General features: G+C 34.2%; 1 protein-coding gene across 1 annotated transcript; it reads right to left on the reverse strand.

The window, feature by feature from the left end:
- Positions 1-3,937: 3,937 nt before the first annotated feature.
- Positions 3,938-4,649, reverse strand: LOC126625056 (probable E3 ubiquitin-protein ligase RHA1A). Its single transcript, XM_050294128.1, has one exon. The coding sequence runs from the start codon at positions 4,576-4,578 to the stop codon at positions 4,021-4,023; it is 558 nt and encodes a 185-aa protein (XP_050150085.1). The 5' UTR covers positions 4,579-4,649; the 3' UTR covers positions 3,938-4,020.
- Between the last annotated feature and the right edge of the window lie 8,051 nt (positions 4,650-12,700).

Consider the following 12,700-nt stretch of genomic DNA (forward strand, 5'->3'; position numbering starts at 1 on the left):
GAATGGTGCTGTCACTATTGGGAAAAATGGTTATATTTATGTAAGGGGAATAAGAATCGATGATATGTACTCAGTTTGTATTAATAAAAGTATTTCTTCCGAGTATGCCTTTGTCTCTACTAGTCAAAATTTGTCCTATTTATGGCATTTACGTTTAGGTCATATAATTAAAAATAAAATGATACGCATGAGTAGGAATGTTGCCTCAAGTAACTGCACATGATTTTGATACATGTGAATCATGTATTAAAGGGAAAATGACTAGAAAATCATTTTCTCAGCATTAGACTTCTACAAATTTACTTGAGATAGTGCATACAAATTTATTTGGACCAATGAGAACTAAAACCCATAGAGGAATGAAATATTTTGTGACTTTCATCGATGATTATTCCCGTTATGGACATGTCTACTTCTTACAACATAAAAATGAAGCCTTAGACAAATTTAAAGAGTTTAAGGTAGAAGTAAAGAACCAATTAGGAAGATCCATAAAGACCATTAATAGTGATAGAGGTGGAGAATTTGAAGCCTTTGATGATTTCTGCAAAGAGAATGGTATAAGGCTTAATTATACTATGCCTTATACACTGCAACAAAATGGTATCGCAGAAAAAAGAAATCGAATTTTAATGGATATGATGCGATCTATGATGTCTTATGCTGACTTACCTCTACATTGTTTGGGGTGAAGCTTTGGCTACTGCAGCTTATATTGAATAAAGTTGATACAAAGACAAAGCCACTGACTCCATATGAATTATGGCATGGGCAAAAACCCGATTTATCAAACTTAAAGTTTGGGGTTGTAAAGCGCATGTCTTCATTCCAAAGCCATTAAGAAATAAATTACAAGCAAAAACTTTGGAATGTAAATTCATTGGATATCCTGATAATAATAACGGATATATGTTTTATCATCTTGAGAAAAGATTGATCGAGAGTAGAGATGCTACTTTTATTGAAACTACTGATTTGATTAGTCCAAGAATTGGAATCTTTGGGAGAAGAAAATTCTCCTACGGATGATCAAGATTTTCATCTTGATTTAGACTTGTCTCATGACCATGACATTGACAATGATCAAGTGGGAGATGTAAATATGGGTGATCATAACAATGTCAATCATGACACACACATGGAAGATGATCATGATATTATCATGGAAGATATAAATAATGGGAGAAATGATCAAATCAATGGGAGTAAAAGAAAAAGGGAAACATCTAGAAGATTGAAAGATCACTTTGTTTTCAATCTTAAGGAGGTAGATCATTCCGTGGGAGATCCAAACCCAAGGAATTTTAAAGAAACAATGGATAGTTTTCAGTCTTAACAATGGCAACAAGCAATGAATGAAGAACTAGATTCCATAAAGAAAATTCAAGTTTGGGAATTGGTTGATCTACCTAATGGAAGAAAGCCCATCGGTTGTAAGTGGGTACTTCGTAAGAAGTACAAATCAGATGGTACCCTGGATAAGTTTAAGGCTCGACTTGTAGCTAAGGGTTATACTCAGAAACCCGGTATAGATTTTGTGGACACTTACTCTCCAGTTGCGAAGTTTACATCCATTCGTATTCTTATGGCAATTGTTACTAGAATGGATTTAGAACTTCATTAGTTAGATGTAAAAAAAGCATTCTTGAATGGAGATTTGAAGGAAGACATCTATATGATTCAACCCGAATGATATCATGTTAAAGGACATGAAAACAAAGTCTATAAATTAAGAAAGTCGTTGTACGGCCTTAAACAATCATCAAGACAATGGTATTTAAAGTTCCATCAAGCCATTATAGAAATGGGCTACAAAATAAATCTCTTGGATCATTGTGTTTACTCTTGGAAGTGCCAAGATAATTTCTGTTTGTTGTCATTATATGTAAACGACATCTTACTTGCAGGTAACTCTATAGATATGATTGAAAAGACTAAGTCATATATGGGATCCAAATTTGAAATGAAAGATATGGGAGAAGCATCTTATGTTCTAGGAATTAAAATTACTAGGGATAGATATGCCAAAACACTCTATTTGGATCAACAAAATTACCTGGATAAGATATTTAAAAGATTTAATATGCAAGATTGCAAGCCAGTTAGTACACCTGTTTGTAAAGGAGTGATACTTTCCAAAAATATGTGTCTGACACATAAGCAAGACATCATTGATATGCAAAATGTTTCGTATGCTAAAGCAGTTGGAAATTTAATGTATGCTATGACCAGCACAAGACCTGACATATGTCATGTAGTTGGATTGGTAAGTAGATATCAATCTAACCCCTGAAAGCAACATTGGATGGCAATAAAGATAATTATTAGATATCTAAAAGGCACCCAAGGTATGAAACTTTGTTTCGGATTAAATGATCTGGATTTAGTTTGTTATTGCGATGCAGATTTTGCAGGTGACTTGGATGACAAAAAGTCAACAAATGGTAACATTGTTTTGTTTGGTGGAACGGCTGTTTCTTGGTTAAGTAAGAAATAAGGCTGTGTTGCAAAGTCTACCATGGAAGTAGAATATATATCTTGTAGCATAGTGGTAAGTACTGCAGTATGGGCTAAACGACTTATCGATAGTTTAAATATAGGTATACCTAAGGAGCACGTCAATGTGTTTTATGATAATAAGTCTGCCATCTTTCTGATAAAGAGTGGAGCAAATAGTTCCAAAGGAAAACATATTGATATTAAATATCACTATATACAAGATATAGTGGAGAAAGGAGAGGTAAAGGTCGATTACATACCCTCCGAAGAGATAGTGGCCGATCCGATGACCAAGGGATTGTTTCTAGAAAAATTCAGAGAGCATGTGACTACAATGGGTTTGCAAAACATCTAGATGTATTGTAGTGTGAGACGTGAGGCGGGCATCGTTGTATGGTTTTAGGGATGCCTAAAACATGGACAAGTAGATGCGACTCTATCTGGTTCTTTAGTAGTTGGTCGGTTAAAGATAGAGGACACTAGCGAGGTAACCAGGTTATAATAAATCGTCTTGAAAGTAAAATCCATAATAAGTTTCAAGAAATAATTTATATAACATTGTGGCGTATAGTGCGGGGCTAAGTCATCATTTGTAACCGGGTATGAATCGTTTTTTCCTAGTTACTTGGATATGATGCCATTTTACTAAAGAGTAAAATGTTATCAGATAAAGTGGAATGGTGCGTACCAGGTAAAGAAGCCACATATCTGATGTTACATTCAATTTGTTTATGAGTAATACTCTTGAGAAACAAATCAGAATAGGAAACCATTGATGTCATCATAATTAAGTGGGAGATGTTGGAAGATGATTATGATAACATGGTTTTCACAATATGTGTAATCATGTGTGAAGGTACACTATAACATAGTATATACATATGATTGTAGTTAAATAAGTTAATTAATTAATAAATTTAATTAATTAAAGAATATGAACAGTTGTATTTCAACATGAGAAGTTATAACTTCTCCTGAAGAACAGAACTCCTCCAAAAAAGTTATTTTCATCTCTATATATTTGTCCAATACTTTTCTATCAGATTCATTCAATTTCATACTTACTCTCTGTTCATATCTTCATACCATATTGTGATCGATAGTCTAACGACATCCGTTTCCGATCCTGTGAACTACCCAATTTCTATCATATTGCTTACATGATCACTCCATTCCTCGCCATATTGGACTATGACATTAAGTTCAAGTTAAACTCGGCATATATTATGGCCCATTTTTAACTTGTTCATGTGTCACGGGCGACCCAGTGAGGTACTCTTGATTAAGAGAGCAAAAACATTCTTGAAGAATATATTCAAGAAACTACTTTCACAGTACGAGGCATGTCGGCAAGAATTTACCAACAACGTTATTACTCATCCCACAGTAAATTCCAACAATCTAACCTGTCAATGTAAGTTCCTTAAGCAAAGAAAAATTTAGAAATTTCGTAACAAATATTCACAGAAAAATCATTTTTACACAGTCGAGACTTGCGGGCAAGAGTTCATAAAAACCTATTCATCCCATGATGAATCCTAACCTATTAAAGTAAGCTTCATCCCTCTCCGTCGTCCCTGAACTTCCTCCGCCGCAGCTCGTTATTTCGCTCTTGGCCGGAAACAACAGAGATCTGCACAAAGGGCAGGTTACCTGGCCCTGATTGACCCAACTATCCAGACACTCCCTGTGAAACACATGATCACAGTTGCAAGGTTCCCTCACCTCATGGCTCCTTTCTATGCACTCCAAGCATATACTGCATTCTGTCTCCCGACTTTCATGCCTTGTGTATTTTTCGAAAACTTGACCGAACTCTACTACCGGAAGCATCCTCTTGATGTATTCTGTTAGAACATGGATCGGGACGGGGACTGCCGACGGGCACAGACGATCCAGAACAACAAAATGATTGTCAGTTTGTCGACGACGATACTCTTCTAACTCGGTCATCTCTTGGGAAGGTTTAAGCAGACCTACATAGGAAAGTGCAACTATCAACAGGATCTTGAAGCAGTGGACGAGGACGAGCAGTGTCGTAAACCATTTAGACACCTTAATACCAACACAAAATGCCATGGTATTGTATAAGTGGAGAGGAATTGAAGGGTTTGTGTTGTTGCAGATAGCAAAAGCAGAAATGGGTGGATGTATAAATATTGCAGGAAAAGTAATGAAGCCCCACAATTATTTAGAGTTTTTTATTACTTTGTTTTGTAAAAAAATGCACGCCATTCTAAAGGAATGAGAGAGAAGTATTGTGATTGATGGACAATTCGAATCTTTAATGTCCTATACTAATCCGTAATCAGATTGAGGATAATTAAATAAAAAATAAATTAGAATAAGGTGAAATTAGAATTAGATTTATGTTAGAGTTGTTTACTAAAACTATCTGAAATCGGAGTAAGAATGACATCGATTTATATAAACTGTTTATTAATTCACTTGAATTAGAATGAAAATTAACATGATTACTAAAATACCCCTATTGTAACTAATCCAATTTTTTTGCTAATTATTTTAGTTAAAACTTTTTTATTTATTTTTTATCGTAGAGAGTATAGTGTTTCTTTAGTAAAACTTTTTTTTTTCAATTTTTATTGAGATCCTCTCCTGCCCCGTCTCTATCTTCCCTATTCTTTTCATTTTTATCGTGACCCTCTGTCCTGCCCCATCTCTTTTCCTTACCCCATAGCCACAGCCTTTTTACTCACCACCAACCCCCTCCTTGCTCTCTCTCCCTCCCGTACCAATTCATCTTTCTTCATTTGTTCTTTATTTTGTAAATGTTTAATTTGGGTTGCTGTTGACGCATGAGATCGAGTCGGGGATGAATCGAAGTGATTGTAGTCGTTGCCGACGAATGATCAAAATTGAAATTCCAAAATATTCATCTTCTTCCCTTCTGATTTTGGTCATGAAACCATAATCCCGCAGGGCATGAAACCTGCTAAATCTTCATTTGACAAAGAGAGCAGAGACAGAGGTTGAAGGAAGAAGGAGATAAGGGTATAATGGGCATAAAAAGTTGATTCCGGATGGATGCTTTTTTCGGGAGTTCGAATACCACCTATTATTTGGTAGTCCAATTCCGGGAAAATCAGTAACCTGATTCCCCATTTTAGATGGACTCCACTGATACTTTCATTCCCCCAATATTGATAAACACCGGAATCCCTTGAAAGTAGTACAATTCTCATTCCCTTCATTCTATTCCCCTTACGTAGTGTGTAAACATGCCATAAACGTCAAGTAGCAAAACACCTCATTCTCGCCAGACTGTTGTTCTCAATTAAAATGATATTCTAAAACTATCATAATTTTTAAAATTAAAGTCAAGAAGATTGACTTTTTTTAAACGAAATTTTGTAAAATATAGATATGATTGTTGATAATTAAATTATTATTTAAGTATTGATTAATGAGTTTATTTTTTTTATTAATGATATGTCATATAATTTACAAATTTAATTTAAAAAATTTAGTCCACTAACATTACCTAATTCATAAAAACATTCGAATTTTTATGGACATCACCAACTGCCGACGTTCTCATCTAGAACTGAATTATGTGGAGTTTTGGATAAACAAATGTTTTGAGTCCAACATAGTGCGCGGTGGAAGTCACGTGATGTCATTGGGTGGCCAGTACAATTAGGATTGTGTCATTTTCCAGGCCACGTATTGGATGACACTATTTGTGGATGAATCCAATTTGTGTGTATGAAAAAGTGCAGAGCACCTCTTCCTAATTTTGCTTCTTCACCGGTGGTGTATTTTGGCCGTGGGATCAATATCATACCAACAGGATCCTCTTTGGATTTTTTGGTGAGAAATCTGACAATTCGTGAATCATATATCGTGCGATTAGTTTTTGTCAGATACTGTTTGTGTTTAATTTTAAATAAAAATATTTAAAATAATTTCTGACCAGTACGGTGTACAATGAATGAACACGATTCACAGATCTCCGTAATCCTCACAAAGAAGATCTGGCAAAGATCTGATTTCATTATCATATACCATATCATATCATTCATCCTTCACGAAACAAGAGTTGACATTTTTTGAAATATTAGAAAAATACTTTCATTTCGAAAAGAAACAAAAACTTTGGCTTGTTAATTGACAAATGGAAGCCTCATCTCCGTTAGTAGTTGCATCATTGTGGGGAAGCAAGAAATGATGGCCACCACGAAAAGAAAGGTCATGCAAAGAGTGAAGTAAGGAGTAGATTTTTTTTAAACCTTTCATAGACTAATCAAAATTCTATATCTGGATTGTTCTAATTGCAACTGACTTTGCCTTACGATTTATTGCCGTTGGGATAGGTGGGAATCGGAATGGTTATTTTTTAGATCAAAAGAAAAGTTACAATGAAAATTTCCTAGAGCAAGAAGAATGGTTATTTAACAATCTCATGTTTACTTCCGTCTCTTAACTTTTATATTAATTTCTCCCCTTTTTTAACTTAATTTCTCGTTGCATGAGTGATATTTTTGCCAAGTCTTTTTTTTTTTTTTTTTTTGGCAAATTTAAGGATATAGTGGTCTTTTAATACAGAAAAAAATATCTAATTTATTTAAAAAGGAGAAGAGTTTGGCTCCTTAATGTTAAGGAGGAGTTCTTCCTCAAAATACTTTGTGGCCCATTCGTAAAATTTCGTGTGTATAATCGAAACTTATCATATTATATATCACTATATAAAGATCATCTCTGCAAAAAAAAAAAAAAAAATCAATCAAAACTAAAATTGTTTATCAATCTTTGAGGAGTTCCGATTAGAAACACAATTATTGTGAATGTCGCGATGTATTTTAAGGAGTTTCTTCTCAATCTTTTTTTTTTTCCCAAAAAATTCTCCTTAACTTAGCAAATTCTTTTTTTTTTCTTTTTTTTGATGAAATTCCTATTTTATCCATCAACTTAACAGAAAAGTTGATGGAGTTAACGAAAAAAACTACTAGTACAACAAATAACATAATTTGAGAACAGGAGAAATATTAGTAGAGTTCAAAAATTAAAATTAAACTCATGGTATAAATCAGGAATCTTTGGTACAATTTAGCTTACATGTTATTATCTAAGTATATGGGTTTTCTTATCTTTCTTTTCAGAACAATACAAGAAAAAGGTCCTTGTTGATCGCGATTGGTGTAAAGCCAAAGTAGTAGCACGCCTAAGAAACCAATTATTGGTTTATTAAATTAATAGCTTAAGAAAGTGACATATGACCATATGCGTCGTCTATGATTACAAATTATTGGTGACAGGTATGGCATTGCCTGCACCTAAACCATGTCCATTTACTACGTTTACAATGTCCAAACTATAATGAATGCGGCTTTTGAAATAGATACGGTGATAATTTTTCTTTGCAATTGATGTTATTGATAGAATATGATTAGTTTATATTGAAAATATGACCTTAACCCCCCAAATTCAATTTTTTTCCTTATAAAATCCGACATAATCTTTTTACTAAAAAAAATCCAATAATTAGGTTCCAACCTAAGTGAATTCATTAATTACATATTACTTTACACATTTTACATTTTTTAGATGCCTAAAATACCCCTATTGCATATTTGATGTGCACAATTAATTCTATACAGATTGTAAGGAGAGAGTTAATGATTTCACATAAAAGAAAAATAAGACATTAATGTTACAAAATTCATTGCATATTAATATCAAATATGAGAATTGTTGGCTTAATTCTATGTATCTGGCATTATGAGTTCATATATATATTTATATATATATATATATATATATATATTTTGGCAAAAAAAAAAAAACCTAATATACGTAATAATACATTAAAAAAAAGTAGTTTACTTACCATGTACAAAAATGTTATTTGATTCAAAATGTGTGTGTGTGTGTGTATTTATGTGTATGTGTGTGTGTGTGTCTGTATTTATATAATTAGACCATATTAATTTACCTACCTACAATTTGAAATGTTCATTTCCAATGATGCAAAATATTGTATACCAACAATAAAATATTGCATAAACTTAGGAATTGGATCATGCTTTTGATTTTATCTTTTTACCCACAAACAATCATACACATATTACGTTATATATTTTTACCAAAAAAACGTCCCTAATAGGCTATATAAGTAATAATACATGAAAAATAATTTACCTACCATGTATACAAAAATGTTATTTGATTCAAAATATATAATCTAGGTTTTCTCAAAAAATAATTTACCTACCATGATGACACACCCCGACCCGGATGTCCACTAAAACTCTGAATCGAGCTGTGCTGGCCGATACCTGGAGGGTGACGAAGCCATAAAGTATGATGATGTGGGAAAATGTGAATAAATTTAAACCTAAGAGTGCCGAAATACCAGAATAAGCTGGTGAGCGGGAATAAACCCACTTTACACGTGACGTTAAAGCATAAGCAATTACAGTAGAGTGAATTAAGAATCGTACCCTCGAAATAATCTCCAATACTAAGAATCGTCACGAATCTTCGACGATAAGAAAGCTCAGCTAATAAAACCGGGAGGGTGAAAACAAAACAATGGTGAGTGGCCTTGGAAATAAAATTTTAATAGAAACCATATAAAACATTATAACCCCTCGCTACAACACCTGTATAGTTTCTTGAAAAATCATAAATATACCACAATACAACATTTCATCAGCAATATCAATAATCATGTGATTAATAACTCATACTAGCACGCAAGTCGGAATCACCTATGGTGACCTGTACGACTTACCCATATCTCATCACATATGCTAACTCATCACGTATCTCATCACATATACTAGCTCATAAGTCGGAGTCACCTCTAGTGACATGTACGACTTACCCATAGCTCAATAAGTATACCTGAACACGAGTCGGAACCACCTGAAGTGGTCTGTACGACAAGAATGAGTGTAAATAAATACACTCAAGTGCTATGATCACGTGAAAACTGTGCGAATAATCACAGGTCACCTACGAGTCGGAACCACGTATAGTGGTCTGTATGACAGGCCTGTGCACCTACCTTGGATCCAAGGTGAGCGTAAGGTGCGGGAGGTGAACATCACGTGAAGGACTGTGCCTTGGCCACGGGCGAGAGCACTAACACTGAGGTGCAGGTTTATGAGCTCTAAATGCATCTCATGTGACATATACAACTCATAGGCAACTTGTACAACAATGTCAGTGTTGCCTAAAACATAATGTGATCATGCCATAACTCAATCATTTCAACTAATACCATAACTCACCTGAACTTACCTGTGTGTTCCGCATTCATCTTCGCACTTCCAAGCATTCATAATAATTTTTGTGCAGCTAGTATACACATGGATATGCTATAATGCAATCTAAAACTCAACCATATCATAGTATTTTTCCAATATATACATACATACATATATATATATATATATGAAGTGGCTTAAAATGCACAATCTATAACGTCCTACTCTCGAATTATTTATTTTTAGAAATAATTATAAGTCCAACTAAACACTAGTTTAATTAACTATCATTACTTACTTTTCCTTATTTCAGTTTCTTGATTCCTTCCACATTGATTTATGATCAACATCCAATCACTAAAAACATAAGGTTAAATCTCATATTTTCACCAACTTCCTTCACATTGCTCAATTCCCAAACAAGGCTTTTGTTTCAAATATTGTATGGCTGCATCTAATGTCTCGTTAGACTACCTACGTACCCTAAACACGGATCAAGCCAGTTGTAGTTCACATTAGTACTTCAAAGCATTCACAATAGTTATATGAAATAATCAATTTACGAACATTTGTGGAGATGTCAATCTTATATATGTATATATATATATATATATATATATGATAGAAGAGAAAAGGCCTACTCACCTTAGGTCCACGCTACGACTCCCTCGCACGATTATCAAGACATCACGAACTATCATCGCATATGACCAATTATCAAATCACGTCTCAAAGTTCTTACCGATAGAGTACATAATTTAAATAAAACATATCCTCAAGGACCCTATACAATAATTTGAGACCCATTGACTAAGAGTCAACCGTCGATCGAAGATCGACGGTTGGGTCCACAACCTTGTAAAACTCAAACCGGAAGATCCGCTTCTTGGATTTCCAATCCGTAACTTCTCATGATACAAAATATTCTTCTAGAACAACATACTTAAATTTCATTACGATCCAACGGTTGGATCTCCGACAATTTTCAAAACTAATTAGCGGTTAACGTTTTATTTTATGAACTTACAAATCCAATTCGGGAAGATCCATATGTCAGATTCCCAATCCAAAAGTTCCTACATTCTTCAAATATTACGTACTACAATGTAACAAAGTTTGGTGACGATCCAGCGGTTGGATTGTCGATTCACCTGAATACCTAATAACGTATCGTAGAGAATTTAGGTTCCAACGATCAACCTACATCATTCAAATACCAAAACTGAATTCAAGACATTTAACATAGCCTAAATATAGCATTGGCGGCCCCCTGGCCACGCGCCGCCGCACACGCCGCCTCGGGTGGTAGTTGGCCGCCCCGACTCGCCGGAAAATTCAACTCTTTCTAAAAATTCTCAAAAATTATAGAAATGAAGGTCTCAATGAGTAGGGCAACTTTCATACCTGTGACGATTGCCAATTTGATTAGGAAAAGCCCCAATTTAGCTAAAATCTATCGGAACCCTAAGTGTAGGTGTGCTTTGATTCTTCCTCCTCGATGATCCACCGCCCTTACAACTGATTGGGCTTTGTTCCATACCTCAAGGGAAGTCTAATGGTGGTAGAGATGGGTGTGATTAGTTTCAGATTTAGGTAAATTGAACCCAAACCCGCCGTACCCCTCCGTGCGGTTTCTCCCAATTTCAAAGCCAAAATCCTTTATTTTAGAGGTGTAATAGGAAGAGGGAAGGTCATAGAGGGTTTTACAAGGGTTGGTTTGATGCAATTCATCTGAAATGGCAAGAACACTGACCGGGTTGGGTTACCAGTTCGCAGGTCGTGATTCCCCGTTTCTCCCTTTTCTCTTTTCTCCTTCTTTCTTCTCTTCTTGATTGGTCAGACTTTCCTCCATCTTCTCCTAGTTGGTCCATCCACCCTCCTAGCTCTCCTTCCTCCCTTCCCTTTTTATGATTGGGCAGCAGCCCTTTTTCTCTCTTTTTCCTTCACAGCCACTCACGTGGCTCCCAAAAAAAAAAAAACAAGTCACAAAAATATTTCGCAATTATGAAATTTATCTATTTGTCTTTAGTACTCAAAGTCTCATAAAATTTTATGCATAGTTCTGCTTTCGTTTCCACTTACGCCTACATGTTCGTATCATCGAGTACTTTGAGAGTACGACAAATAATAACACGTACGAGTTACTAAAAGATGGTCAACTAAAGTCAACGATCTTGCTTCTAGGGTATTTTCATCAATTCCTCGATTAAATTAAATAGAAAACGAAATTTTTGGGACGGGTTGTCACAATGTAGTATATATATTTTTTATATAATTGGAACAAATTAATTTCCAATAATTTACCTACAAAAAATTATACCCCGTGTGTAATATAGTATCTTTTTTTCACTAATACATGGAGAATAATTTACCCATAACAAGAAGAAATGTAATTTGATATATTATATTGAAAAATATTATGTCATACCTATATTTATACAACAATAAAACGTGCCTAATATATGCAACAATACATGAAAAATAATTTACCTACAAGTTAGAGAAGTGTTATTTGATTCAAAATACATAATATGGATTTAGTATAATTTTTTTTTAATAATTGGAACAAATTAATTTTTTTCCCAATTAATGCAAAATATATATATCACAAACAAGGTAAATTTTTGGTATGATATAGATACAATTAATGCAATACAACAGTTTATATATTTCATTTCACTTTTTCTACAACTTTTAATTTGGAATAAATTTAGGGATTTAGGAAAGTGGCATGTGTGACAACCCGTCCCTAATTTTACGATGTTATAAATTTTAAAAGAGTGATTTTACGAAAATGCCCCTTAGAGGCAAGGATGTTGACTTTTGTTGACCATCTTTTCGTGATGCGTGCAAGCTTTATCTTAGTGTATTTTCAAAGTACTCGATTATACGAACACGTGAATGCAAGCAGAATTCAATTTGGAGTTACGACGAAGATTCTATGGACTTACGAAGTTCAAGGATATTTT

The sequence above is a fragment of the Malus sylvestris genome, chromosome 6, assembly GCF_916048215.2.
Source record: "Malus sylvestris chromosome 6, drMalSylv7.2, whole genome shotgun sequence".
Lineage (NCBI taxonomy): Eukaryota > Viridiplantae > Streptophyta > Magnoliopsida > Rosales > Rosaceae > Malus > Malus sylvestris.

Coding starts and splice junctions, on each gene's coding strand:
- LOC126625056 (XM_050294128.1), bottom strand. CDS start 4,578: ATGGCATTTTGTGTTGGTATTAAGGTGTCTAAATGGTTTACGACACTG.